The 26,318-nt window shown below is 40.5% G+C and overlaps 2 protein-coding genes across 5 annotated transcripts in view; one reads left to right on the top strand and one right to left on the bottom strand.

The window, feature by feature from the left end:
* Positions 1-8,580, top strand: part of AP1S2 (adaptor related protein complex 1 subunit sigma 2) — a 29,281-nt gene extending 20,701 nt beyond the window's left edge. Inside the window, exons 6-7 of one of the 4 annotated variants that reach the window (XR_004297629.1) lie at positions 6,181-6,189; positions 7,024-7,107. Coding sequence is in view for 3 of the 4 variants with exons in the window: in XM_032389544.1 (XP_032245435.1) it covers positions 6,181-6,189; positions 7,024-7,071 (57 nt within the window). In the remaining variant the exon portion in view is untranslated. Of the gene's footprint in view, positions 1-886; positions 4,326-6,180; positions 6,190-7,023 lie in introns of those variants that run through there. The other 3 variants (XM_032389544.1, XM_032389546.1, XM_032389545.1) reach the window with 3 other exon arrangements.
* A 147-nt stretch (positions 8,581-8,727) lies between these two features.
* The window catches only part of ZRSR2 (zinc finger CCCH-type, RNA binding motif and serine/arginine rich 2), a 29,737-nt gene continuing 12,146 nt past the window's right edge, over positions 8,728-26,318 (bottom strand). Inside the window, exons 6-11 of the mRNA XM_032389543.1 lie at positions 25,509-25,547; positions 24,753-24,871; positions 19,720-19,933; positions 15,060-15,115; positions 14,194-14,303; positions 8,728-11,238 (exon numbers count right to left, since the gene is read on the bottom strand). Of these exons, the coding sequence (XP_032245434.1) occupies positions 10,778-11,238; positions 14,194-14,303; positions 15,060-15,115; positions 19,720-19,933; positions 24,753-24,871; positions 25,509-25,547 (999 nt within the window). The 3' untranslated portion in view covers positions 8,728-10,777. The remainder of the gene's footprint in view (positions 11,239-14,193; positions 14,304-15,059; positions 15,116-19,719; positions 19,934-24,752; positions 24,872-25,508; positions 25,548-26,318) is intronic.

Genomic DNA, 26,318 nt, shown 5'->3' with positions numbered 1-26,318 from the left:
TTCCATGTAATCTAAATCACTGATGTTTTAGTGTATTGAGGAACTCAGCTTGCTGGGTAGTGGAAGAAGAGAGTAGTTCTGGTTCTTCCCAGGACCCCTTGTGTGTTGCGACAGACTTGACTCTCACCCTCCCCAATTCTTAATTATTCCATGACTCAGAAGATGTCCTGGTGGTGTGAGGGCCCAGAATACTGGAGTTATATTCAATCTTCTATAATATTTTCTTTGTATATAAGAGAAGATATAACTTGGGTTAATACGGGCATACCTGTATCATTTAGCTTAAAATCAACCTTAAAGGTTAGTTGGTCATTAAGGCATTTTTAGCACAACTTTTTCAGACTCTGTCTAAACTGAGAAATTATTGAAGAAAACATGTTATAGCAACTTAAGAGTGGTAAAAGAATACATTATTTTTGTGCATTTTAGGGTTTTTCTTCTTAAAGGGTGTTTTACCAACGAAGAGGGTTTTCTCCCTATGAAGAATATTCTTCACAATTGATGGATGCTAATTTCTTGTTTAAGTATACTGATACGGATCATTAGCTATAAAGAATAGTTTGGCTTATCATTTACCCTTTCCTTTACTAATGTAGTAAAAGGTCTGTCAGAAATGCTGGGCAGTCTTGGTTTAAGAATTGTTTGTTGCCTTTCCTAGTAAGTCTCTTCTGGGGAGGAACAGCGGTGTGCTCAGCCCTATTTGGGGAAACTACCTTTCTCTTTTCTTTCAGTGGGCATAAGCTCTCCATGGTTGGTTTTCCCATAGTGTGTATAAAATTAAGAGAGAAAACAAAAAAGATGAAAAGCTATAATTTTATAAAGTCTCAAAGAACTGGTATGTAGGTGAAAGGTTGACAGACTTAAACTTTTCTTGTTCTCTCTCCAGAAAACAGAGAATATGTATCACAGCAAGAGTTTCATTGGGTGTAAGAAAGCGTACTAGAATACGTGCTGGAGTACTGACATGCATCAAAATGTAGTAGGATCTATGAATTCAGTTTGTACTTATAATTTTGTCAAGTTTGTTATTTATATTTTAGCATTACCTGAAAAGTTTAATTACATTAAATCCCAAGGGATAGTCCCAGTACTTCCTTTAACTGATATTTTCATAGGGAATTTTACTCTGATAATGATCCATCATTGGGACTTACAATTTATTTTTTTACACAGAGAATACTGAAATAGGTTCAGAGGTTCATTGACAAAAAAGTATTATTAAATACTGTGAAGTACTAATGTCATTGGTACAGAAATAGATAAATAGGATTCCCCTATGAAAATGAGAGCTTCTCTAAGAAAGTGAAGCATTTGGGGTTTATTACTAGTATTATTTTAACTTGCTGGTTCATGCCACTGTATTCTGAGTGGGGGAAAAAAGGCAAAACTATCTCTTTTTAAACTGTTTTAAGAATTATCTGAGGATTAAAATTTAACTGGCGCTTCTCAGATACTTTTGTATTTAATGGTTATTGTATAAGGGATCTGTTACATATTTGAACAGTTTACATGACTTTGTAGCCTACATTTCAAAATGCCAACTTTAGTGTTAAAATGAGGATATTTTACAAGCCCTCAAATGAGCAGTTTTAAACTTTGAGTCACAAGCCTTTTGGCAGGGGTATAATCCCTTTGAGAGTCCGAAGAGCCATGGGCCCTCTTCTCAGGAAAATCTGTATGTAATTTTGCCTCTAGGGGGTTCTTCGAGTCCCTAGAAATCCATCTCTGGACACTCTCGGGTCAGTTTAAAACCTCACCTCAGGTTACCTCGTTGATATGAGAAATCTCTATTTACATACATTTGTAGGCATAGACATCTAACAAATCTTTTTGGAGAGTTCTTTAAAATCTATCTTGAGGATTATTTTAAAAAATAATATCCTTAGTCTCAAAGGCATAGTCTTTGGAATTTTTTTCAAGCTAAGTGAACCATTAAAGACCTCCATTACTACTTAAAATACCAAATGGGTGACTACTTTTCCACTTTTTCTTGGCAGAGATTTTCCTTTAGGATCTGTAGAAGAGTTTATGGTCACCAAAGGATGTAATGATTTTCATTAAGGGATTAAATTCCTTTACTTTGTGTAATAAAATCCTGATATACTTGAAGACTGGTGGGAGGTAGTATTCTAATAGAATTTTCAGTTAACTCAGTATTGACCAGACGATTTTACACTGAAAATCTTTTCAGCCTGTTAGTAACAGTGCTTTTGGATTTTGTAGGATATAGGTCATTTTGATTTATCATTATATAAAGTTACTAAAAGAAATTGAATCGGAACTCCTAAGCACTGTTTAGAAGTTAAATGTTCAGACATAAACCAAAGAACAAAAACAAAAATTTAAGTTTCCATTTTCTTTACTGTGCACTAAACATTCTAGAAATCTGATTGTGTCTGTCAGTTTGTATACTGTGTAAGAATGTATGCATTTCTTTTGTAGCCACGTCATGAATATTTTAATGTCCCTGTGTACTAAATGACTACTCATCGTGTATGCAGAATTTCACAGAGGAAATAGAGAGCTGATATACTTATGAAAGAAAATATCCTCAGCTTGGTGACTATCTTGTATAATAGAGCATTTCAAAACTAATACCTTTCAATTGTAATTGTTTTTCCTGTCCTCATTTTTCTTTTTCTGTTTTATTTTCGTTCTATATGTGATCTTGATGTAGTTTAGTCCTGCTCGCAACTGGTTTAATTTCTACTTGAGATATGACCTATGAATGTTTGAGTAGTATTTCATCTTAAACACATACACGTCATCATCTACGAACCATCTATGATTAAAATCTTGTAAGAGGAAAATTTAGCCATCATTAAAATGGTTCACCAAAGAAAATATAGTGGAAACGCTATGGCAAAATAAGCAGTGCAGTAACCTATATAGTGTGGCTTGGTCTTCAAAAGAAATTCTATTTAGTGTGACTGTATTACAGCCTGTATGAGCTAACGTATTCTAATGTATCCCATAAAAGTGTATTTGGAAATAATTCCAGAAAGTAAAATCTGTACTTTACGTGGTATTTAAGGGTAAAACATTCACAGTTCTTAAGTTCGTGATGCACCTCTATTCAGTCACATTTATGCTGGACAGTACTGAACAGTCCCTTGACGAATGATCAGAAAGCTGTGTCAGAAGTCTCTGCTGCAGTATCTCTTGTTCAATAGGAAAATTCTAATACTCAGTTTAAATACTAATATTTTACTAGTTATGGTTTTATAGTATATATTGTCTTCATTTAAATATTTAATGATTTGTTAACTCCGGTTTTATGTTAAGACTTTTAACATTGATCGTTGTGTATACTTTTAATAAAACATGCAACTTATTTTATTATAAAAGTACCAAATAATTCATTGTTCCTATCTAGAGAGTTTAAAGCCTACTAAGTAAGTTATCAGTAAACAAATTCAGAAGACGCTCAAACAGGTTTGCCACTGAAAGAAGACCTGTGAAAATGTAGATTAGGCGGGTATGCAGAGCGGTCTGTTCCATTCTCTATGTCCTGCATTACATTTGAAGCACCTGGATGGGCTATCAAATGAGAAACTTAGCATTATACATTGAAAGCATTGGGAAACATTGGTCTTCCATTTCCATTTTTTTTCCTCTGTCCCTCCTCCCACCCTGCAAGATGTGATTCGTCTGGTTTTAATGCTGAATATGCATTGTCTCCTGCCGGTTTGCTTTGGATGCTGTGTGCTGAGCTGTAACAAGATGTTGCTTCTTTTGTTATTTGTATACAGCTGCTTGCTTTCAATTCATAGATTCTGAAACCGCTTTTCTTGCACGTCTAAAATAAAAGTATTGCATGTACTTTGTCTCATGTGAATGACTTTTTTCTTCTCCATCCTTTTTGACAAATAATATATTTTATATCTTGGTTTTTCCAGGTAATTTTATTAAATCGTGTAAAAAAACAAAAGTGGTTAAGCTGGCAAATTCTGTTAAGTTTACAGTTCAGTACTGTTAAGTATGTTCACAGTGTTGTGCAACTGACGTCCAGAAATGTTTCCTCCTGTGAAACCGAAACTGTATCCATTAAACAACTCTCCATTTCCCTTCCCCTCAGCCCTTGGTAACCACCATTCTACTTTGTTTCTAGGAATGTGACTACTTTAGCTACCAGTCCTTCTAGGTCATTTTGAGCTACAGTTTCAGTGTCAACATGGGAAAATTACATTTTATACTATGGACACAATTTGTAAAAGAAACTAATGTACTATTTGTACAAGTCTCAAGGAGTAAAATGTATAAATGATTCCTTTAAGCCAGGCCTTTTAGAAAGGACACATATTTTAAATAATGCATTTTTTTTTTTTAAAGATTTTTTAATTTATTTGACAGAGAGATAGATAGCGAGAGCAGGAACACAAGCAGGGGGAGTGGGAGAGGGAGAAGCAGGCCTCCCGCAGAGCAGGGAGCCCGATGCGGGGCTCGATCCCAGGACCCTGGGATCATGACCTGAGCTGAAGGCAGACGCTTAACGACTGAGCCACCCAGGGGCCCTTAAATAATGCATATGTGATAAGTGACATGGTTCTCTTCATGAAATGCTATACAGGACTGCAGCAGTAAGCACACAGGGGAAATCTGACCAGTTCCAGGGAATAGAGTGAGAGCCATTTTTACATGGATAAGGGAAGAATGTTAGCTGTATAGAATTCAATGTAGGCATCTTTTAATAAATGCATTAAAGGTTGTATGGTGTTTTTAAAAACTATTTAACATTACAGTTGACCTATGAACAATGAGGGGGTTAGGAGCACTGACCCTCCCAGGCAGTTGAAAACCCACATATAAAACGTTTGACTCCCCACAAACTTAATAGCCTACTGTTGACTAGAAGCCTTACCAATAACCTCAACATTCCATTAACACATCTTTTGTGTATGTATTTATTATATACTGTATTCCTACAGTAAAGTAAGCTGGAGAAAAAATGTTAAGGAAAATACACTTACAGTACTGTATGGTAAAAAGCCTCCGTATAAAATGGACCTGTACAGTTCATATCCGTGTTGTTCAAGGGTTAAATGCAAATGATTATTTTTAAATCATTTCCTTTATTTAGGATGTATGTGATTCAGATGTCCGTATATTTAGTGTTTAAAGCTAAACATAAATCAAAGAGACTGGTTTACATCATTCTTGGGAGTGCTGCATCTTTTCCATTAGACTTTCTTTAAAAACTATCACGAAAACTCTGAGACATGCAAATAAAACAGTAGAAGGAACCTTCACGTGCACATCATTCAGCTTCAGCACCCCTCAACTCAATACCTATAGTCGTATGCTTGTTGCGTCATCTGTTTCCCACCACCCCCTCCATTTTGGCCTCAGCATTTTAAAAGCAAGCCCTGGACATCATTTCATCTTTGATACTTCAGTATGTATCACCAAGAGACAGAAGTAACCACACACCCCCAAAATTAACAGTAACTCTTAACATCTTGTTCCTGGTTCAGTTTTTCCTAATTGCCTGAAATTTGCATTTCTGTAATCGGTTTGTTAGAACCAGATGCCCACTAAGGCTCACATTGTATCTGGTTGATGTCTCAAGTCTTTTCATCTTTAACAACTCCTCTGCTTTTCTCCCCTGCCATTTTTTTTTTTTAACCGAGTCACCCATGCTGTAGAATATCCTCCATTCTGTATTTGGTGGATTGTAATCTTGTGGCAATGTTTAACTTGTTTTCCTATCCCCCATATATATTTTGATGTAGCCTGGTTAGGCTGAGGTTTGATGTGGGGGGCAAGGGCAAGAATACTTCATAAAAACCCTTTTTTTTTCCTACCAAAGCCGATTTTTACCCATTTTTCATTAATAAACCTACTAAAAGATCATCATGTGAACTTTATACAGAGTTGATTTATAATATTTTATTTAGTACTGAATGCTAAATACCTTCATGTAGGTAGGTCTCCATCGTGTAATGCTACCAGTTAACATTTTTTGAGCACTTTCTAGAAGTCCGGCACTAAGCCTTCTCTCCCTTAAATGTCTATGTATGAAGGTAAGTACTGTGATCCTTGTTTTCCAAATCAGGAAACAGGCTAGAGTTTAATTTACTTAAGATTACTCCATGTAATGCTTATATACAATTAAATCTAATGTATGGATTTATGGTTTAATATTTTTCTTTTCCTTGTTTTGTGCTGTACCACAATTAGGATGCAAAAGTAAGTTATTACTGGATGCTAAAAATTGCATTTTCTCCATTAAATTGTCGAATGCCTTTTAATTACAAAATTGTTGCAAGTAATACCTGAATTTGACCTGGTCCTGTTTTGTGATATGCACAATCAGCCACTTTGGAAAATTTTTAATAACTTTTTTCTAGCTATGCCTGCTTTTTTGGTCTGCCTTTGACATTTAAAAATGAGTACTGGTTGTGGCATAAGCCAAGAATGCCTTTGGTCCTAGAGTATTCTTTCTATTATGTTGCCTCCCCTGAAGCCACCGGTTGCCCAGGGGAGGGCTGGGAAGGTGAGTTTCTGAAGCCGTGCTGCTGGGGACAGTTAAAGTCAAAAACCGAGTCAAGACCCAGAGGAAGACATTTCTATAAATACATGTGACCCAAATGATAAAAAACAAAAGCATGGAAAACAAAATTATGTGAAGATTCAGGAGAATTCTGGGTTTCCCCTGCTTTTTATTTAGGGGAGGCTTTCGATTTTAACACTAAGATAACTTACCTTTCCTGTAGCTAATTCGATAGCAATGATTTCCTAAATTGCCAGTGGGTTTGCCTGCTTTTTGTGTGGCAGTAGCGGGGCCCAGCACATTGGCAGGTAATCAGTAGGTATCTGATGCATGCTCAAAATACCCTTCTGTGGCCTCTGACGTTTGGGGCGCAAAACCCTAAATAACTGCCTGCTCTCAGTATTCGAATGTGCCCAAACCAATGACCTGCTTGCACTGTTCTGTGAAACTTGCACATCCTTCCGTGTCAATTTCACATTCTCCAGCCTCCCCGGATCTGCTTACCAGAGTCTCACATTTTCCCTCCACAGGAAGCTGAAACCCCACGTAGTGTCCTTGAAGAAATTGGACTGACCTAACTCTCCTCCCTTGTTGATGACTTCTTGTGGTCACACTGTAGATGGTCACTGCCTTCATGTCCATGTTAGCTAATGGTATAAGATGACGTCTTGTCAGTATTACTGTTTTGCTAAGCTGCTTCATTCAGGCCTACACAAAATTTTTTTTTAAAGGGAACTTCGGTTAATCAAGTGATAAGGGACTTAAATACGAATTAGAATGATGCAGGAAAAGAAAGGTACCATTTCTGGATATTTTAAAGTTTACAGATCTGTTTCTCCCAATCTAATCTTAATGTATCTATTAGAATGACACAATCAGGCAATATACGTTCATTAATTACCATCTTTGGCAAAGGACACTTAAATTATAATATGAAACCTGGTTTTATGAAACCAAAGACTAGTGTGTAGCATTTCAGCATATATGAGAATAAAGGGAATTGATACTCACATACCAAATGAATTAAAATTTAACTGTTCGAGACTTAAAAAAAAAAAAAAAAGGAACCAAATTTATACCATTATTTATTCCTTATTGGAAACTACATACTTAAAGGGAATACACAAATGACTACATTGAAATGATGTGTTTTACACTAAAAATTATTTCTCCAGCTTTCCAAGCCGGGGTTGAGGAACAGAGATCGACTGTTTAATAGTGAGCACGTTGCTTTTAAGGCCAAGGAACATTCAACTCCTGAGACAAATTTTTTTTGTGGTCATAACCAGTTAGTGACTTGGATGGTTTTTGATGCCCCCAAATAAAAATGGATACATTGACTTACCGGAATTCTTCACAACATTACCTTACAGAAAAATGTGTTCTTCTCTTCACAAAATGTTGCTTAAGTCATTGTTTAAAGCACGAATGCTCCTCCTGGGGTGCTCGTTAACGGCCAAGTTTCTTTTGCTTCCCTCCACTTAACAAGTGCTGCAAACTTTAGGGCAGCTTCCTTCCCTTCCATGGCAATGCCTAGTTATCAGAAATCTTACAAAAGCAGACAGACAGCGCGTTTCATGTAAAACAGAGTTGAATGAGGTAAAATGACATTAGTGGGCCCTGTGTTTTTTTAAAGCTATACAGTTGTTTGTGTCACTTTTATACATACTTCTGTATATGTAAACATGTCTTCGTGGTTTACACTTTCATTTGTATCTGCTGGGCTGGATTAAGCTTTGTTGTGATTGTGACCAATACATATTCAGGCCGTGTTAGCACTGTCTTTATCACATCACCAATTAGTTGTAATAAATGTTCAACATACACCACTGTAGTCTGTTTTTATCTTTCTCTTTGCAAAACTTTGTCAAACTATGGGGAGCTGCTGAAAGAATTTTAAATTTTTCTCAGTAAAATGTCGAAAATTCACCTCCATTTGAAGGTGGATGCTAAAAGCACACACAAGACAAATGATGGAAGATATAAGTTTTCATGTACTTACAGCTCACTAAAAAATAATGTGGCTTCCATGCTGAGAGCTTATCTACACATTTATTTTCAATCAATAAATGCCGCTTTTAAAACCTTGATGCAGTTGACGTTTCTACTTTCTGAATGAGCAACTCTCATTACTCCAGGTAATCAAAGGTATTGCAAATCAACCAGATCCCCAACCCCCAGCACCCCCCCCCCCACTGGAGGTGCTAGTACGCTCGCCAAAATGAACTGGTATTTACAAACTGCCGCCTAATAGAAGCAGCAACTCAAAGCTTTGGTTATGATAGTTAAGGGACCTCCTACTAACTGCAGATGGGAAATATTACATAGTAAAGCGAGGATATTAAAGAACAAGGCATCAACTACCATCAAGTTTCTAGTCTGCTAAAGATACTTGCAGACATGGAGCGTCTCCAACATTCATCTGGTTTATTCACTGAAAACAGGCCTGATGGGCTTCTGCTGGCACTGTAGAGCTGGAATGTTTAAATCATAAATAGTAATCAGGTTATAAGTTTAAGAAACAGTAATACATTTAAGTTCAAGATGGACATTTATCAGGATAATGGGCCAGTCCACTGGCTGAAAACTGCTCTCTCCCTCCCTCCACACCACAGTGCCCATGAACGCTGGAGGGAAAAGACCCCATCATCTCATAATTACCTTGAGCACAAGCTGGTGTTTATCCTATTTTGTCCTCCATGATCTATGAAGGCTATTCAGCTCGGGATACCACCTTTAATTATGCATATCTTGGCCATATTTAGGGAAGTACTGAAAAATACTGGATTTAGTGATCGTTATTCAGCATTAGTGAATCCAGTAGGTAATTACAGAAAATTTTCAATCATTTTTAGGGTAAAGCAGGCATTTAAAGTTGAACAAATCAATTTTTAAAGTAAAATGATTTCTGGACCATACTAATAGTACTTTTATAGGCTACATATTAAGAACTCTCATTTTCAACACATAACCTTACTCACTCAGAAATCCCAATCTTGAAATTTCTTTCCCTTTCTGTTAGCTTCAATACTTTGTGCATCCTTAAGCCCTTATTTCCAAATCCCAAGTTGCCAAAAGCCACATACTCTGAAACTCAAGATGTCCAGTATGGCAATGGAAAGGTTACGAAGAAAATTAAAAACGTGTAAGTATAAGAGCATCTTTTCTTTTTTATGATCTGAAATCGAAGAATGGTATTTTTTGCCTTAAGCCTTTTTTTTTTTAAACAGAAGGTTCTCTGACCACTTTTTAAATGAGAATTGTTTTAACACTAGGCAGATTCAGTAGCAATGACCCTCATTTTCCTAAAGATGACAGAAATAAGACTTACCTCTATCTCAACAGCTCCCCAACACACTATAAAAAAGATGCAGCCCCTAATGGAGAACCTCCAGCTGAGAAGGGGCTGTGAATACGGGACAGGAGGGAGAGGAAATAAACGGACTTTACCCTTTAAGTACTTTAAAACAAAAGGAATTTTAAAGTCAAAAAGCTGCTCAGCTATTGCATGTAGAAAAACCCAAGAGATTATTAATAAAGGGCAAACAACCAAATTTAACAGTCATTAAATACAGAAAAAGTGGCTGAGCCAATACGTAGAGAAACAAAACAGTTAAACATAAAATTTACCAAATCGGCAAAGATGAACTTGGTGGTGTGAGAACAGCAAAACTTATTGTTGTAGCCTTTCTGGAGGGCAATCTGGAAACGCTTCAGGAGTCCTAGCTCTTGATGTAACATAATTTATTGTAAGGAAACGGTCAGAAATGTGTGAAAGTATTTAAGGAAATCCACAACAGGACTGTTTATAGCACTGGATTCTTTAATAGTGCAAAATTAAAGGTAATTTAAAATCCAACAGTAGGGGTATGGTTGAATAAAGGGATAGGTCCACGCTGGGCAGTGAGAAAAAGAAGAGCCTTGATGAAATAGGAGGTTTGGCGGAGGAGAAAAAAACATTTTCAACTGCAGCCATATATGATCTTTCTGTGAAAAAAAAAAACCACATGTGCAGACGCAGAAGAAGAGGAAAAGAAGGTGTAAGCACTGCTCCCGTGTTAACGTTCTCACTAAGGGTTAGGATTACAGGTGATTTCCAGGCTATCCGTACACTGTAGGTCTTCTAGGTTTTCTATACTAAACACACTGCTTATCAGAGCATAAAGGCCTTTTTAAATAGGGTTCTGCCAGACTTGCTCAGCCATCGAGCTCAGAGACCCCTAGGCCCCAGTATGAAGCAGCCCTCATAAAGAAGATCTACAATCATGTAAGACCAAAGTACATTTATTTGCATTTGGGGCTCTGAAGAATTCTGTCCCTGCTGCCTGACCTCCTCCTGCCACGGCTCCTGGACCTAGAGGAGCTCTGGCTCCCACTGCCCCGGCCCCGGCTGCGGGCCCTTTTCCTTGCTCTACTTCGTGAAACGTGCCTCTCGCGACTCTTTGCCATGTGTTTGTGAGACTTCTGGCCCCGGCGCCTGCTTCTCCTTTTCCTCTCTGCTTCCCCGTTCCTCTTGTAGGAGTGCGATGGGCTAGGGCTCCGTCTCCTCCTGGGCCTCCCATAGTACTCCTCGTGGTGGCCCGTCCTGTCTCTCCTCTCCGAGCCCTTACCGAAGGAGGGGCCGGTCCGATCGGGAGACAGGTAGATGTCTCTGTTAGCCTCCCAAAACTCATTGTTGGGATTTCGGAACACATGCAGGAAGTTGCAGTGTTTTCCTCGTGGGCACTGCTGTATTTCAAACAAACCTGCAAGGGCACAGTGAGGAAACAGCATTTACTGCTGGCGCTTTACCCTTTTCAGAAGGCACACCGCCGATGTTCAGATGTGACAGGCCTATCTCCTCCTGCGCATTCTCTCAAAGCGGCCTATGTAAAGTGATCTCATAGCTCTGGTTCCCAGAATTTCAAAACAATCGCAAACGCTCTAACAAACGGCACTGTGAGCGGTAACGAAACCAGAAGTTTTCATTACGCCGATACCCTGGTCTCCGACTGGATGAGGGTGCGGGGTGCAACCGAACAAACGGTGACCACACCGGGGTTTTGTGTTTTGTTTTTTAGGGTTTCACCGTCCCACCGATGGACGGTGTCGATCCCTAATTAACACTGAACACCCAGCCCTTGGGAGGCCCTGTGACAGGGCGCTCTGACAGCATGCTGGTGGCAGGACAGGGCTACTGGCCCAAAGAGAGCCTCTGAGAAGTGGACGGCTTAGTATTTTCTTTATACTTTAAGAAGAGGGGAGCCTGGGTGGCTCAGTCGTTAAGCGTCTGCCTTCGGCTCGGGTCATGATCCCAGGATCCTGGGATCGAGCCCCACATCGGGCTCCCTGCTCCACAGGAAGCCTGCTTCTCCCTCTCCCACTCCCCCTGCTTGTGTTCCCTCTCTCGCTGTGTCTCTCTCTGTCAAATAAATAAAATCTTTAAAAACAAAAAAAGAAGAAGAGGGGAAACATTGGCCTAACGCTTTTAAATTTACCAAGTGCTTTTTTTTTTTTTTAAAGATTTTATTTATTTATTTGACAGAGAGGGAGATAGCGAGAGCAGGAACACAAGCAGGGGGAGTGGGAGAGGGAGAAGCAGGCTTCCCGTGGAGCAGGGAGCCCGATGTGGGACTCGATCCCAGGACCCTGGGATCATGACCTGAGCCGAAGGCAGATGCTTAACGACTGAGCCACCCAGGCGCCCCTCAAGTGCTTTTAATAGGGAAGATTCTTGTCACAGGTGAAATCTATCTGAACAACTTAAGAGATCCTTTTGAGGCTTTCAAACTTTTTTTTTTCAGTCCGTAAATTCCCCAGATATGTAAAACAGTTAAAAGTGAAATACCTCCCTACCACACATTATATACGAAAAGCCAAAATCGATCAGAGTCCTAAATGTAAGACATGAAACCATACAACTGTCTGAGGAAGACATACAAGTAAAATCTTTGTGACACTGGGCTGAGCAATGGATTCTTAGGTATGACACCAAAAGTACAAACAAAAAAATATAGATAGATATAGATAGATAGATAAAATGGATTTCATCAAAATTATAAACTTTTGTACTTCACAGGGCATCATCAAAGTGAACAGACAACCCACAGAATGGAAGAAAATATTAGCCAATCATGTCTGCAATAAGAGGCTTGTCTGTAGAACGGATCAAGCACTCTTACAACCCAATAATAAAAAGACAACCTAATTAACAATGGGCAAAGTATCTAGACATCTCTCCAAGGAAGATTTACAAATGGCCAATAATGAGGACACACAAAAAATGCTCAACATCATTAGTTACTTTGGAAAATAACAAAGCTGTTATTTAAAAAAAAAAAAAAAAGCACTGGGGCGCCTGGGTGGCTCAGTTGTTAAGCGTCTGCCTTCGGCTCAGGTCATGATCCCAGGGTCCTGGGATCGAGCCCCACATCGGGCTCCCTGCTCCGCGGGAAGCCTGCTTCTCCCTCTCCCACTCCCCCTGCTTGTGTTCCTGCTCTTGCTATCTCTGTCTCTGTCAAATAAATAAAATCTTAAATAAATAAATAAATAAAATAAGCAAGCAGGTAAAATAGTCTTCTGTTTTGGGGGAGGCCAATGTCACACTCAGAAGTACCTCACTGAAAACACACTGGATTCCCAGGAACTGACAAAAATAACCGCCTTCAGGGAAAAAAACAGTTCCATCTCTTTCAGCCTGCAAGCTTTCAAATTCAGGCATAATGGTTCTTCTGCTTTCCAAAGCAAGGAATTCTAAATTCTTTTTTTTTTTTTCCCCTTGAATCAATGGTTTTTTAACTGCCAGCATCCATTAAGACCAGGCTGCCAAAGATAAAGACTTTGTAAATTATATATTTTTTTAATAAGAGGTGTTAAGCAGGCAAGTGTAAAGTCAAGAAAAGTAAAGGGTAAGCAAAGTGCTCCCCTAAGGCATTGACAGTTCCAGCTCTCTGCTTCCGGAGTCGTTCAACAATAAATAATTTGGCTAAGCCCATCCAACAAAAATGAAAAAATAATGAGGCCTCCAAAACTACTGGCTACTCAAAGGACTGACTCATACCTTGACTTGGCGGCCACAGTCCGATGGGTCAGTCTGACTGAATGCACCCTGACCGGATCCTACAGCTATAATCAGTCTCCACTGCACGAAAGCATGTCTTTCAAGCAAGGCAGGCAATGTTATAACGTTTTAGGTGGCAAGGATGACAGAAAATTCATTAGGGATAAAGATGGGGGGGAAAAAACCCAGCTTGAGTGAGGGGAGCCAATGAGGAGAGATCACTTCCGCCCGTGCAACAAGGAAAAGGTGGCTTCCCACAAACACGACTCCTCAGGCGTCCTCAAGTTTTAAAGCCCAGGAATGAGAGTGAGAAGATGGGAATTCTAGCCCCAACCCTGTCACTGATACACTGTCACTACAGTCACCTCGTCCATAAAGTGACCCGCAAGGTCTAGCACTGATCTAACACGCGAGCTTCTTGATATAACGATCTCTGCTCGTCTAGTTCGGGAGGCAAAAGCTATGTTTTACTCCTTTAAAAGACTGTTTTTTTGGGGCGCCTGGGTGGCTCAGCCGGTTGAGCATCTGACTCTTGATCTCGGCGTCGTGAGTTCAAGCCCCGCATTGAACTTAAAAAAAAAAAAAAGTGTTTTTTCCCTTAAGAATGTCCCTTTACACAACAGTGGAACCACTAGGGTCAAATCATCGTGTTGTATTTTACCACAAATTGCCATTTTCCATCGGGTCACTGGGCAGAATTCGCACTGGAGCTGCCGTCCTGCGTACCATCGTCCATTAAACAGGGAAAGGGCTGCTTGACATTCTTCTTCCCTTTAAAAAAAGCCACAAATTAAAGGATGCCTTTTACAGTAACTTTCTATTATGGAGATGACCCCCACTGTTAATGAACCTTTTTACTAGTTTACCGTAGGACCACCAAGTTCACTGCTTTTGTACTAGGGAGTCCTCATGAGGGCATTCAAGCTCCTGAAAGCTCACAATATATTCAGGAACGCTTTTTACTAACCCTCCCAGAGGTTCTGATGCATGGAAATCAGCTTGAGTCAAAGCAGCTTAAACTGAAAGACTGGACCATTAAAAATGCACAGGTGTTTACCATTGTCAGAGCCTCTCCTTTCTTAGCAAGGACTGCTATTTTTCTTACTACAACGGTTAATTTAACCCATTAGCCACAGCATGTCCCAGACAAACAGCAGGACAAGCAGAAAGGCTATACCAACTGCTCTCTTAGGGGGCGGAAAGCACACCGAGATTACACGGGGCTTCCATTTCTTCTCTATGCTAGTTACCCCTTTTCAGTTTGTATTTTAGTTATTAAAACTATGTAAATAAAAAAAATAACCATTGTAAAAGATTCAAAACTACGTTAAGTATCCAGCGAATGAAATACAAATGCGTTTTCAAGTCCCCTCTCTATATATTTCTGTATCAGCTCTTAATATTTACATTTTTAAAAATACCATGCATATGAAAGCTGTCTATTTAGTGGGAAAAACCCAGACAGCAACATAATTACAACACTATACCAAGACAAAATGTGAAGATGTTCATGTTCAGAATACTTACGATTGATACTGAACATACACATTGCCCCTCAGATGAGGTTCCAAGTTGCAGCTGACCTAAAGAGCAACGAAGAATTTGATCATAAAAAAAAAAAAAAAGAAGGAAGAGAAACCCTCCAGTCATCATAATGCACTTTGTCCAGGGGAACACTACCAAAAGTAGTTCTCATTGGAAGATTGCAAAACCCAGCTACTGTACCACTCCCAGGTCTGTTTAAGGCTTCCAGAAACGGCAGTGATACAGGCCCCAACTATTTGATCCCTGTTGATCCAGATTCGTTTTTCACAGACATGAAATGCTTCACACATACATAAAAATACAGAGAACAAAAATCAACCCATATATCTAGCACCCAGGTTCAACACCAACGCTTTCCATTTTTGATGAATGGTTAAATATGCAAAACATTAAAGACCCAGTTGAAAGCCTTCCGCCTATTCTCCCTTCCCCATCACAGGGATGAGCAGACACTACTCTGAGGCTGGAGTATCCTTCACATTCCAAATGCAAACATACATACACAAATACACGTGCACCTATCTACACAGACACCAACACTCATATCCATATGTACACAGACAGGCATATACACATACATCAAATGCGCACCATCAGATCCTACACATATTATGCATAGACGTGTCTATTATGAATACATGGGTATATTTATGTACACATATGCAAAGAAACTTGTATATATGTATTGATAAACAATGTACAGTATTGCTTTATACATTTTAAATTTTTACACAAATAATGTATATTTTACATTCTTTTTTCACAATATCATCACATAAACATAAGGACTCATTTTAACTGTACATTGGATATATCAAATCATCAAATTTATTTATCTACTCCTCTAACGATGACTATCCAAGGTGCTTCCAATTTTTCATCAACAAACAGTGCTGCAGTCAGCATTCCTGAACATGTCTCTGTGAGTAGAAGCATTTCTCTAGTATGCATAACCAGAAGCAGTGTGCCAACTTATAGGTTATATGTACTTCAAACTTCACTAGGTCTTGATAAACTGCTCTCTGAAGTGGTTTTACTAATTGACGCTTCCTCGCCCACTCCTGGTATTAACAGAATTTATACTTTTTTACTTGATAGGTGTGAATAATCTCACTTAATATGCACTGTTCTTATTACTAGTTAGATTGAACATTTGATCATTTGCCTTCAAAAATGACAAATCTGGACACATAGATCAATGGAACAGAACAGAAAGCTTAGAAATAAGCCCACGATTATATGGTCAATTAATCTATGACAAAGAAAGCAAGAATATGCAATGGGAAAAAGACAGTCTCTTTTATAAATGGTGCTGGGAAAACTGGTCAGCTACATGCAGAAGAATGAAACTGGACCACTTTCCTACACCATACATAAAAATAAACCCAAAATGGATTAAGGACCTAAATGTTAGACCTGAAACCATAAAGATCCTAGAAGAGAGCACAGGCAGTAACTTCTCTGACGTCGGCCCTAGCAACATTTTTCTAGATAGGTCTCCTGAAGCCAGGGAAACAAAAGCAAAACTAAACTATTGAGGGCGCCTGGGTGGCTCAGTTGGTTAAGCGACTGCCTTCGGCTCAGGTCATGATCCTGGAGTCCCGGGATCAAGTCCCGCATCGGGCTCCCTGCTCAGCAGGGAGTCTGTTTCTCCCTCTGACCCTCCCCCCTCTCATGTTCTCTGTATCTCATTCTCTCTCTCAAATAAATAAATAAAAATCTTTAACAAAAAAAAAAAACTAAACTATTGAGACTACATCAAAAAGCTTCTGCACAACAAAGGTAACAATCAACAAAACTTATTAATAAAAGGCAACCTATGGAATGGGAGAAGATATTTGCAAATGACATATTTGATAAAGGGTTAATATCCAAAACATATAAAGAACTTCTACAACTCAACACCCAAAAAACAAATAATCCAATTAAAAATGGGCAGAAGACATGAACATTTTTCCAAAGAAGACATCAAGATGGCCAAAAGACACATGAAAAGAAGCTCAACATCACTCATCATCAGGGAAATGCAAATCAAAGCCACAATGAGATATCACCTCACACCGGTCTGAATGGCTAAAATCGAGAAGATAAGAAACAAGTGTTGGCAAGGATGTAGAGAAAGGATGTAGAGAAAAAGGAACCCTCGTGCACTGTTGGTGGGAATGCAAACTGGTGCAGTCACTGTGGAAAACACTATGGAGGTTCCTCAAAAAGTTAAAAATAGAATTACCATATGATCCAGTAATTGCACTACTGGGTATTTACCCGAAGAATAAGAAAACACTAATTCAAAAAGATACATGCACCCCTACGTGTATAGCAGCATCATTTACAATAGCCCAATTATGGAAACAGCCCCAGTGCCCATCGATAGATGAATGGGTAAAAAAGATGTGGTGTATATACAATGGAATATTACTAAAAGAATGAAATCCTGTCATTTGCAACAACATGGATGGAGCTAGAGAATATAATGCTAAGTGAAATTAAGTCAGAGAAAGACAAATACAGTGATTTCATTCATCTGTGGAATTTAAGAAAACAAGGGGGAAAAAAAGAGACAAACTGAAAAACAGACTCTTAACTAGAGAACAAATGGATGGTTGCCAGAGGGGAGGTAGGTGGGGGATGGGTGAAAGAGGTGAAGGGGATTAATAGTACACTTATCTTGATGAGCACTGAGTAATGTAGAGAATTCTGGAATCACTATATTGTACACCTGGAACTAACACTGTATGTTAACCATACTGGAATTAAAATTTAAAAAAAGACAAATCTGATTTTTTTTTATTTAATGGTGTAAGAAGGTCCTCAAATATTGATACAAATGTTTAGCTTTTATTTCCAAAATGAATGTCTACAATATTACAAATTTGTTCTACAGTATTTTTGTTAGAGTATCCAAAAAGAGGCACAATCCATAATGATAGTTTATAACACTGTCCTTAGAAGAAAGACTAATGATAGTTTATAACACCATCCTTGAAGTCTAAAAGGCCTCAGGAGGCCACGTCAGTTGCACCAGCGACCTTAGAGATCATTTAACCCAGTGGTTCCCAAGGACCCATTAATTTTCCATGATGAATTCAATGTTTTGGAACTTTTCCTACTAAAAGTTTACCAAACAGCTTTCCATTTATAACTGCTAATGTGATTAGCATGAGCTTTGATGATAAAACTAAATCGAAGGGGGTAAAAAAAACAAAAACAAAAACCAAAGCACACTGTGGCTAGCAGGTGCAGCCTGTTCTAAGTAATGATTTCCACTAACCAGGTGGGAGTTCTGAAAGCAGCTCCATCACGGACTTCATAGAACCAGTATCATGTAGGGACCCCACAAGGGAAACCACTGATGGGGCCCAATTCCCTCCCTTTCAGGATGAGGCAAAAGCAAGAAGAGGTAAAGTGACACATTCAAAAGCACAGAGCTAGTCAAACCATGCAGACCTCCCAGCTGGCCCTGCCACGCTAGAATCCGCTGCTTACGCTGGGAAGCAGTGTGAAGACCGGAAGGTGCATGCAACAGAAACAAAAGGTAAAAGGGAAAGAGAAATTTTAAAAGATTTTTTTTTTTTTAGATTTTGAACTCAGGGGCGCCTGGGTGGCTGAGTCGGTTAAGCGTCTGCCTTCGGCTCAGGTCCTGATCCCGGGGTGCTGGGGTGGAGCCCCGCATCGGGCTCCCTGCTCGGCTAGGAGTCTATGCCATCTCCCTCTGCCCCTCCCCCCTGCTCTCTCCAATAAATAAAATCTTTCTCTCTCTCTCCAATAAATAAAATCTTTAAAAAAAATAAAAATTGTGAACCCAGTGGACAGAAGTATAGCTTCGCATTTCACGACTGCTGCCGGCTGTGCCAGCTTTCCCGTCATTGCCACCTCCCAGGACAAAAACTCACGATTTTACTCTTTTTTTTTCCTTCCCCTACCCTAACAAAGCAAACTCATCCGGGTTTGGGTCTGCTCGAGTCACAAAGTGGGAGGCCCCAGTACGCTAGGATTCAAGCCCGGGGTCCCGTGAGCAGCCGCTAGCACCTCTGCCTTCACTCTTGCCTTGAGGGATGTTTTCCAGTAACTGTGTACTCTGAATGGCTCTTTTTCACCCGGATGCTGCGTCACAAGCCACGATTTGGGGAACACTATGTTCAGTACCGAGAGTACTGACTGAACACACTGTCAAAAAAAAAAAAGGAATCAAGGTTTCTGTTCTTGGGTAGCTCCAGAAGAGTAAGTATCTCGGCCGGAAGGTGCAAGCAGGCGCCATCAACATCATGCAGCCAACTGAGTAAGCGGAGAGGTGTTATGCTGCGCGTGCCGTGCACCATGGCTCTGGGTGAGACCCACTACAAGGAAGGGAGGGGCTGCCTTCGCCGTCATATGCAGCCTCTAACTGAACGCTGGGACGGCTACCTGCAGGACCTTATGCAGCTCGGATTTCAGGTAGTCCCTCTGCCGTACAGGCAACGAGGACTGGTGGCAAGGGAGTCACATTCACCGAGCACCTGGGTGCCCAACTTTGGACCAGGCCCTGTGCCATCGCACACGCCCCGCCCAGGCAGACAGCCTGTGCCCTAGCACTCGCGTCCTCTAGGGCACTTTGGTGGGAAGTGAAGCAGTCCCCTTCTTCATGTGCATCGTGCACACCCACCTTGAACTGGATCACTTTCCCCACGTTCTTGAACTCGGGAAGCACGTCATCATAGAAGTCCAGGAACTGCTGGTAGGTTTCCTCTTCACTGTACTCTAGGCTGGCATCCGGGTCATAGTCATCCCTTCTGCACTGCTCCATTCCAAACGTTGTGAACATGCTTTTAATAAGGAGTGTGGGGCTCGAGGATGGGAAATTGTGTTTACGTGAACACCTGCATGTGAAAGGAGAACTTAAATGCAGCACTCCAAGAGTTAGCAATCACACATCAAAAGCTCCCTTTAAACTTGGAGATAGAGACTCAAAGAACTTGCTTAATTGCAAGATAATAAACGCCATCCAGGTGTCAAATTGCAACACTTAAACTGCTCTAAGACTGACCGATATATATATTTGCTCTCATTAAGATGTAAAGGTGGGAATTATTTCCACATTCATATGCCATTCAGCAGCCTTTTGATGAACTTCACAAAGCCTTATATGTGTAAAAGCATAGGAAAAAAGAAGGTCCGCTGACATGGCAGATTGCGGTGACAGGCATGAGGATACCGTATGTGGGACTCAGGAGGAAGGTGAGAACAATACAATCCTGGGTCTATATGATCTTCAACTACCTCAGGGCTTAGAGAATAGGGTAATGTAAGAGTTCCGAGCCAAGAGAATAGTTCAATTTCACATATGTATATATAGCATTTCGTATTTTTCATGGTATTTTTATATTTCTTCCTCTGATCTTCGCAACCCGTGAGGACAGTTGGGGCTAGTATTGTCCCCACTTTGCAAAGCGGGAAGCTGAGGCCTAGAGAAGCACACTTATCCAAGGCGCATGGCTGCTAAGAGAGGGCCAAGAGATGGGAGTTAACCTCCAGTCTAGTACCTGTTCACTATATATGATATGATACAGAGAATTCTCGCGTCATGAGGTGGCTAACCATTACGAAAAACAACTTTCTTTTCATAGTTTAAGCTGAACCAGGTTGTACCTGAGTCATTTCAGTCTTTTATATGAGTTTATTTACTTCCCTCTCTGAAAATGAAGGGAAAAAAAAATGCAGTTCAAGGTTCCAAACAGTCAGATTTTCCTGATTAGGTTTCCAGTTAAAAAACTGGTTAAGACAAAATTTTTAGGAAAAAAACAATCCCCAGAACTAAGGAAGAAAAAAAGCTGAAAAAGGCAAGTGCTAGAAAAATCAATCGCCTCGAAATGACTAAATGTTTTCCTCCTCCTCACTTCCCATGTCTATGATATACATCTGTGCCCCACGTGAGACACCTCAGGGTGCCCCCCGCACACCGCACCCGGCTCAGAGATGTGCAGTGTCCAGTCATGGGAAATGTTCTGTGCTCCAAAGGACCCTCCAAGATGATTCAGTAGAGACCTCGTGATGAGATCCGTCTTCCCAAGTATAGCTACCAACAGCACAAAGAGTGAAAGTTCAAGCTGACTGCAAGTGTCAGCGGTGAATCAGAATTTTACACGGAGGAAGCACATACAGATTTTAAACAAGGAACCAATTTAACAGGGTTAAAATTCTGCTCATGGGATTATTACATCTGAATGAACCTGGCTCTAGTTCCTAGGGTGTCAAGCGAGCATCTGAGTTTTGGAACAGAGCCCAAGTCCCTGTTTAGGGAAAATCCCCACTTGGCCTGGAGACAGTCCATACAATCTGTGTATATTCAGGGCTAGCCCTACAGCTCCTACTGAGAAGGCAGCTAAGACGAGATATTTGGGAAGGCAATCTACAGGTGTGATACCAAACCTGTGTGATTCCCAGAATCACCTGGAAAGAACTGAGATTTCTCAGGTTCTGTTCCAGACCATCTGTTAAGACCTCAGGGTGGGGAACCATATTTTCAGAGTAACTCCCCACTTGATCCTGAAGATCAGCCATATTTGGGAACCCCTGGTTTAGGCCATGCTATTTACTTATGATGCAGATATTTGAATCAAGTAAGACTGCCCTGAAATCACATAGTAAGACGTTACCCTAGCCCAAGGTCAGCCAATGAACCATGTGGTCTCCAGATGCCCCCTCAGGTAGAGCTAACGGACTACACCTCTTTTTCTCTTCTTGAGGGAGCACTCGAGGTACCCACTACCCTTGTCCTTCACAGATTTCAAGTTACATGCTGAAATTGGGCTGCAATAATTTATTGAAGGTCTCTATAAGAAACATTTTCGGGAAAATTACGTAAGCAGCTGTTCATAAAACATCTATCGAAGTTATCGTCCACCTCCTTCCTCAGTGTCTTTACGCAGTATTCCATGGGAGAAACATTTAGAATCTGATGCCTGGAAAATCTCAGTCTTTCCAGAGATACCACGCATTCTTCCTTTTTGGTAAGAACTAAATCTCTGCCTGGGCTGTGTTAAAATCCAGAGCCAAGTGTACTGCACACTCACAATAACTCCCTCTCTCCTCCTTTCCTTGCTTTCCATTTATTTCATTACACTTGGGGCAGTACATTATGAGCCCTCTTTCAATCACTTCTGGAAACCAGGGAGTTATGAATAACTAATAAGTTTTACCTTTCATCAGTGATAATGTTTTCAGGAGGGGAAAAAAAATGAACAACAACACAGAACTCCCTTCAAAGCTGTGACTCCAAGCAGTATCAACTCCAGAAAGGTCCTAGAATTGAACTGTGGACTAATTACAAAACCAGAACCACCAAAGAAATACTGGGGTGATGGAAGTGTCTGTCTGAAGTGACAAGCCTTAACAGGAAAGAACAGCTGTGTGATTCTGGAGCAAGTCACTGCGGCTCTCTGGAAAAGGGGAACGCTTCATTGTCTCAAGGGATGGTACTTGGATTTTGTAACTGCTCATTTCATAGAATTTTATTTCACAATTCATCACTTGAATGACGAAAATACCCAAATTGCTCTTGTATTTTGATTGCTGTGATGGTGAAATTTCATATGCCTATAAAAATACGAAGAAATGTTCACAAACTAATCTGCTCACTGTCACTATTTCCTTGGAATGACTCTCAGGGGTGGGTGGGAGAGCCTGGCGGCCCACTCTCCTTTCCACACACAAGCACTGTCCATTTAGGACTTTTCCCCTTCTCTCACTTGTGCCCATCAAAAGGAGAATTTAGAATCAGATGACCACAGTCTTAGAATTCGAGGAAATGTTAGAGATACATCATAAACGAGGAATTCTGCAGCCAGAAAACCTTAAATGCCATTTGGTTCGGCTACCCGCACAAATGTGAATTTACATTGAGTCTCAATTGTCTTTCAAAGGTACCTCCCATGTTTTCTTTGGTGGGGGGTGTTTAACATCAATTATTACTATTTCTTGATGAAACTAAGCATATGTTCAGGAGACTTTTCTAAAGGTAAAAAGGAATAAAGTCTCTTCTCCTTTCCTTAGTTGCTAGTTCCTCAAGAGGAGGCGTTTGCTACTGACCACATCCTACGAATCCTTTCACAGGCTTCATACAACCCCAGCTATAAACTATAAAAGGAGCTACACGTCCTACATGAGTGGCTCTCAGTCCTAGGGCTCAGGAGAAACACCTGAGGACATTTCAAAAGTAAGGCCGCCCAAGTCTCAGAGATTTACTCAACCAGAGGTAGGACATAAATTTTTCAAAGCTTTCTAGAGGATTCTAACGTGTACCTGGGTTGAGAGCCACTGCTCTTAAAAAACATAAAAAAGCATGAGGGCTTGACTTAAAAAAGAAAAATAAGAGGAAGAGAGAGAAAGTTTGTATTTTTAAAGAAGGACATGAAACTCATGGCTTGGATAATTTTATGAATAGAATAACATGACTGACAACATACAGTTTTCTCATTAAATACATATGAATTTGCCTACTCATAGCCCTTTCGGGATTAATAGGACCCTAAGAAATGATTAGATCTCTTCTGCAGGATGCTTAGTAATCATTAGATTTTGTCTTGGATAGATTCATTCACCATTATGAATTATTTTTCTCCTTTGAGTTGTTCATTCATAAATAAGCCAAATGATAAACATCACCAATGCCTGGCATATTATCAAGTATTTAAATATTTGCTAAATGAATGAAGACATCGACACTTAGTTCTCTACATGAATGCCTTGTTTCAAAAACACTGAGCCATGGGACGCCTGGGTGGCTCAGTCGGTTAAGCGTCTGCCTTCAGCTCAGGTCATGATCCCAGGGTCCTGGGATCGAGTCCCGCATCGGGCTCCCTGTTCAGCAGGGAGTCTGCTTCTCCCTCTGCCTGCTTCTCCCCCTGCTTGTGTGCGCTCTCTCTCTCTCTCTCTGGCAAATAAATAAAATCTTAAAAAAAAAAAAGAAGAGAAAAAAACAACACTGAGCCAAAAAAGGCGGGCAACGGAGTGTCTCAGAGAATAAGGGCAACCATAACAAAATGAAAATACCAGCGACCACTCAGGACAGTGTCTGCCGTATGCCCACCACGGTGTCTGGGCTTGCCCTTCATCCACTCCTTGCAGCCTCACCACCTCCTTCGAAGGCACAGAAGGCTTAAGTAACTTGCCCAAAGGGACAGCTGCTCAAGTCTGCTTCTGCACCCTGGCTCTGTTCCTGAGTCAGAGCTGACAGACTGAGAATGGGGCATTAGAATACTTTTCCTCACTCACTCGGGTCCTGTCTTTCACAGATATCCCTTTGGGCATGCCAGTTTTTCAAAGCCTCTTTTGTGCACAGTGTTGGCCACTCAGAAGTAAGTAAGTAAATAAATAAAGCCAAGCTGCTCCTCCGGTCTCTTGAAATATGTTCTTTCCCCATCCAAGCTGTCCCACGTGGACTCACGCAAGCACAGGAAGACAAAAAGCACAAGGTCTCTGGAAGCTGTGGAAGGAATGCAAAGGAAGCCCCAGGAGAGAAGTCAGCTGAGCCCGCTGGGGGAACAGAGGAGTAATGCAACCGGAGAAGCAGCAAGGATGCAGCCAACGCCTGACCGGGGACCTCTCAAACTCAAGCCCGTGGTGCTCCCAAAGAGAGAACTGAACAACCTCCACATTCTGATGCACTGAATTCTGACATGATAAAGCAAAATTAGTTACCTATCTCCAAATCTGCACGCTCCTGTTTTACTGTAGAATGGACAATTAGCTCGATCTTTCTCCATTATCCTTAAGTCCATGGGTGGCTCTGGGTTTTGCCATGTGGCACCATTTTCCAACTGTTGAAAATAACCATGACTTTATTGGTGGTGTAAAAATCCATGACGAACTCGATGTTTAAAATGTATTCAAATTATTTTGGTCAAAAAAAAAAATAGATTTAAGAATATACACATTTAGGTCATAACAGGCAATCGAGACTTCACAAACAATCGTCCAGAGACATGCACTGTGTCTTTCTTGGCTCCCAGTCATTTCCCAGGACTAGGCACCGCCGTGGCTACGGGAAGCAGTCACCGAGGTCTCCCTGCTGCCCATCCGTTCTGAATGGGGTCAAAGAACTTGTCAGGGAACCACCCCTGAGAGAGACCCAAGTTGCTCTGTAGCAAGTTCACCCGTTTATTTTGGGACAACAGCACGTGGTGTTGCTCGCACACACTTTAAGGACTGTAAGTACAGTCCATGGGGTGGGGGGTGGGGGGAGGCCACAGGGGACACAACTTGATACCATTTGCTTTTGTTCATCAAAAACCTCTTGCTGCTGTTGCTGCTGTAAAAATCACAGAGCTGCAGAAGTGATTCTGATATTCAGACGTGACCTACATAGCTTACCACAAAATGAACATTCTACTAGAGGGACAGTTTTTAAAGAAATGTTCACTGGTCTCAAATTCTGAATGAAAGGTTTGAAAATACCTCATTTTCAGCCTGCTCCAGCATCTTCTGCACAGCTTCCTACAAATGGTGCAAACATAGGACTAATGAAAACCTGCAAGTCAGGAAAGTCACGTCTGGTTTCTCTGGTTAAGAAGCTCATGTGTATTAAAAAAAAACAAAAAACACACGCCAAAGGCTTCAGGTTCTAATTTGCTTTCTACAGCACAGATCTTCCGAAAAGCTTTCAAAGGACATATAGCTGAGAATGTTTATTCAAATAGGACATTTATTAGCTCCCATTGCAAAACACAGTCTTATAATAGTTTCAGTAACAGTAATATTTAGCATATTTGATCATATATACCACATTCTAGCTTTCAAGATGAGTGATATAGTATCAGTGAATTATTATATAATGCAATGCTTAGATCAAACATCATCAACACTTAACAGATGTTAAATTATGACATGAACAGTAGTAATTCGGGTTGATGAAAAAATCTCAAACTTTTCGGTAAGGCAAAGGAGTCTTGCAATATACTAGTAAATTCTGAGCTCACTGTCATTTAAAAGTTTTAAATTATTCTTCACAGACTTCTCTTCCCTAGCCCCTTAAAGCATTACATAAAAGACTCCTCTGTGTAGCTGCTTGAGAATGCGACCCGGTCACGTGGGGGTCCTGGCTAACTTCACGTGCTCACAACGCAGCTCTGGGTCTTCTTCACCCCCATCCACCTGAACGCCCCGCATCTCAGTAACTGATGCTGCCATTCATTTGCCCACTTGTTCGGACTAACAACCTAAGAAGCAGAACTGGAATTCCTCTCCTTTTCCTTGCCCTCCCTGCCC

Source organism: Phoca vitulina, unplaced genomic scaffold (genome assembly GCF_004348235.1).
Source record: "Phoca vitulina isolate PV1807 unplaced genomic scaffold, GSC_HSeal_1.0 scaffold55, whole genome shotgun sequence".
In the NCBI taxonomy this organism is placed as follows: domain Eukaryota; kingdom Metazoa; phylum Chordata; class Mammalia; order Carnivora; family Phocidae; genus Phoca; species Phoca vitulina.
The sequence above is the reverse complement of the archived record's forward strand: the minus strand, read 5'-3'. Positions and strand labels throughout refer to the sequence as shown.